This window comes from Propithecus coquereli, unplaced genomic scaffold (genome assembly GCF_000956105.1).
Source record: "Propithecus coquereli isolate 6110/MARCELLA unplaced genomic scaffold, Pcoq_1.0 Scaffold155, whole genome shotgun sequence".
NCBI lineage: Eukaryota > Metazoa > Chordata > Mammalia > Primates > Indriidae > Propithecus > Propithecus coquereli.
Genome location: NW_012139969.1, coordinates 3188289 through 3191371, shown reverse-complemented (window position 1 = coordinate 3191371; position 3083 = coordinate 3188289). Strand labels below are relative to the sequence as shown.

Sequence of the window (3083 nt, the reverse complement as noted above, 5' to 3'; positions counted from 1 at the left end):
GGCGTTAAGGACTGGGTACCAGAGTGTCCAGGATGCTAGACAGTGGCAGGTAATGGCGAGATGTATCCAACAGCAGGCCCCGGTGAGGGAAGCGGGGAAAGTCTTCGATCTCGGTCTTGTTTATAAAGAACTGTGCGGACCAAACATTGAAGATGTCAGGGTTCAAAGGGAGCTTACCATGGGGAACGAGGGGTGAGGAAAACTCTGCCAAGATCCCTGCAAAGCTAATCTCTAACTGTTCTCAGGGTAACTGTGTCCCCAAACGCCCCCCACCTCTATACCAGTGATCATAAACCACCATCCTCCCAGACAGCAACTCTCCCACGCCAGACAAACACACTATCCCACACACCGCTCAGCCTACAAATTCTGTATTTTCCTGACTGTTAACATGTTTATGTTTTACGAAGCAGTGTGTCCTCAAGGTCATTACTAAATAATGACTCAGGGGAACCACATTATAGTGATTCCAAACAGACCAAATCTACCGAACCGGTTTTCCATCCACATCTCCTCCTGCACTCCTGTTGGGGCTACTGCAAGCCACCAGGACTCTGTCTAAGGAAAAATAAGATTTTCCCAGGACTCTCTACATTGGGAGAAAAACCCAGAGATTAGATAATTGGGAGCTAAACGATGGGCACACATGGGTACAAAGACCTATAAAGGTCATTGGAAACCAAGAAGGGGGAAGGGTGGGAGGGGGTGAGGGGTGAAAACTTACCTATCGGGTACAATGAACACTATTCTGGTGATGGGCACATTAAAAGTCCGACTTAAGCATTATACAAGGTATCCATGTACCAAAAACATTTGTACCCCCTTAATATTTGGAAATAAAAATAAATAAATACATTTTTAAAAAAGAAAACCCCAGAGATTAGAAAGGAGCCCTTTTTGAGGGCCCACACTCACTGTGCCCTCAGCAGATTTCCAGACAAGCTGGCTAAAAGTCTCCAGACCTGTGGAGAAGGAGAGAGGCAGAGGAGAGACTCAGGAAGCGGAAAAGAGATCACCCATGTGGAAGGTTCTCAATGTGACAGTGCATAACGTCTGGGTACACAGTGAAATGGATGTAGCATAGTCTTGATGATTCTTAATATTTATCAAAAGGGGACACTAGGTAGCCAGTATCCATTTTTATTCTGTATTTTTATTTTGGGAGGTGGCAGGGAAAGGGGTTTTGGTGCTCTTCCTTGTAACATACTAACCTTCAAAACCCATATACCTCTTATCCATATTTCCTAAGCCTTGAACTCACAGGAATATTCAAAAGAGAGGCCAACATGTGTGCTCATGAGAACACATGCAGGGACAAGCCAGCCTGCAAGGGTTAAGGCTTTCCATGGGTAAACCTATCAGGAGCTAAGGCAGCTCAGAAAAAGGGTCCCCACTCTGTTGCCCCTTCACTTCTCCCAGATTCAGTTGTGAGAAAGTGATCATAAGCTTGAGTTTCCAAGAAGCCTGGGTCCATAGTTAGGCTCAGAAGACAAAGAAGCATCCACTCTTCGTCTGCAGAGTCTGACAAGAGACCCAGCTGCAGGGAGCTGAGGTGTGGTGGGCAGCAACTGCCCCAGAAGGACTGACGCAGTCTCCCAGAGGCCAGCAAGGCCCAAGCACAGGTATGTTGAGTCCAGAGCATTACACGTTAATGACAGCTATAGCCCACTTCCGGACACCCTCCAGAAGCCCCGTGAAGGATTCCCAGAGTCCCCAAACTTCAAAATGAAAGAATCCATGAGGCCTTAGTGGCCACTCAGCACCTAATTTGAAGCAGATGCTAGTGCACGGCTAGTAGGCTTCTCCCTACTCTGACTCTGACACCCAGCATTCTGGAGTCCCACATCGCCCTGCCCCACCTCACTAATCGTAGCACCTGCACAAAATATTTACGAGGGAGGAAGGGGAGTCAGCACGCTGTTTCTCCAAACCGCAGAGGGGCAAGGTATGACGACAAACTAAAACAAGGTGTGGCGTTCTGTGGGAACTGCCTCATCATTTCCCAGCGGAGCGTTTATCCAACGTAGCAGAGGGACTTGGCTACGTGTGTGTCGAAGGAACAAACGCCTTTTCAGTGAACCGAGAAGAAGGGCTGGGGCCTGTTACCTGTTCACCCGTTAGCTAGTAAACTCCCCATTTTCTCCAGAAATATATAGTTCTACATATTTTACTACTACTTATTTTTTTACATTTATCAATTTCTTTTGTTACAGCTTTTCTTTTTAAAGAATCTTTCTGATTATGTATCTTTAGTGAGAGCTGGACGGGCAGTGTTTGTGGTAACACCCTCCCACCTTTCGCCCCAGAGCACCTGCCCAGGGGAGCTGCTGCCACTGTACAGGGTGAAACGTGACAGTTTCTAGGGACACCTATGAGATGGGCAACGCTCCAACTGGTTTCTATAAAGAAAGCTTTCTAAAGCGGGGATATTCGCTAGGCCCCAAGTCCTGTCCTCCCACCTCACCAACCGTCCCGCATCATGTCTCTCTCTGCGTCAGCCCCACCTTGTTACCTCGGAGAGCTCCCCAGACAGTCTCAGAGAGGAGTAAACATTCGTCATCATTTATGGTCAGGGTATCTGAAGTGACAGAAATGACCTCATTTAGTCAAGGTCTTCTCTCAGATTATAGACCAGATGTTCTATGTAAATCCTTCTACATAAAAACACCCAGCAAGATGATATATATATTTTTTATCTTTCAGTGAGGAGATATCCCTGGAGTAGGACAGCTGTTGGATGGCCAGGCCTGGGGCCAGTGTGGAAGGGTGGTCATCACAGTGGCTCTGTAGACCCTGGAAGATGGCGTCTGAGGAGAGAGTCAGGCTGGAGCAGAGTCCTCTGCAAGGCACCACCCACCTCGTGGTCAGTTTCCCAGCAGAAACGTGAAATCCTACCAGCTTTTAGCTGAAAGGATGAAGTCTCCTATTGGCAAAGGGAATAAGGATGCTTTCAGGGGAGTTCGGGACATGGTGCTCCCAAAGCCTTTGTGATCACCCTCCTTTCCCTTTTTCTTAAGGCTTCAACTACTTCATCCGAGAATGGGAGGAAGAAGCCAAGACTCGAATGTTCACTTTGGAGGCTG

General features: G+C 47.6%; 1 protein-coding gene across 1 annotated transcript in view; it reads right to left on the bottom strand.

The window, feature by feature from the left end:
- The window catches only part of HEXA (hexosaminidase A (alpha polypeptide)), a 37638-nt gene that overhangs the window by 10619 nt on the left and 23936 nt on the right, over positions 1-3083 (bottom strand). Inside the window, exons 3-5 of the mRNA XM_012640551.1 lie at positions 2513-2578; positions 916-962; positions 20-130 (exon numbers count right to left, since the gene is read on the bottom strand). Coding sequence (XP_012496005.1) covers positions 20-130; positions 916-962; positions 2513-2578 — 224 coding nt within the window. The remainder of the gene's footprint in view (positions 1-19; positions 131-915; positions 963-2512; positions 2579-3083) is intronic.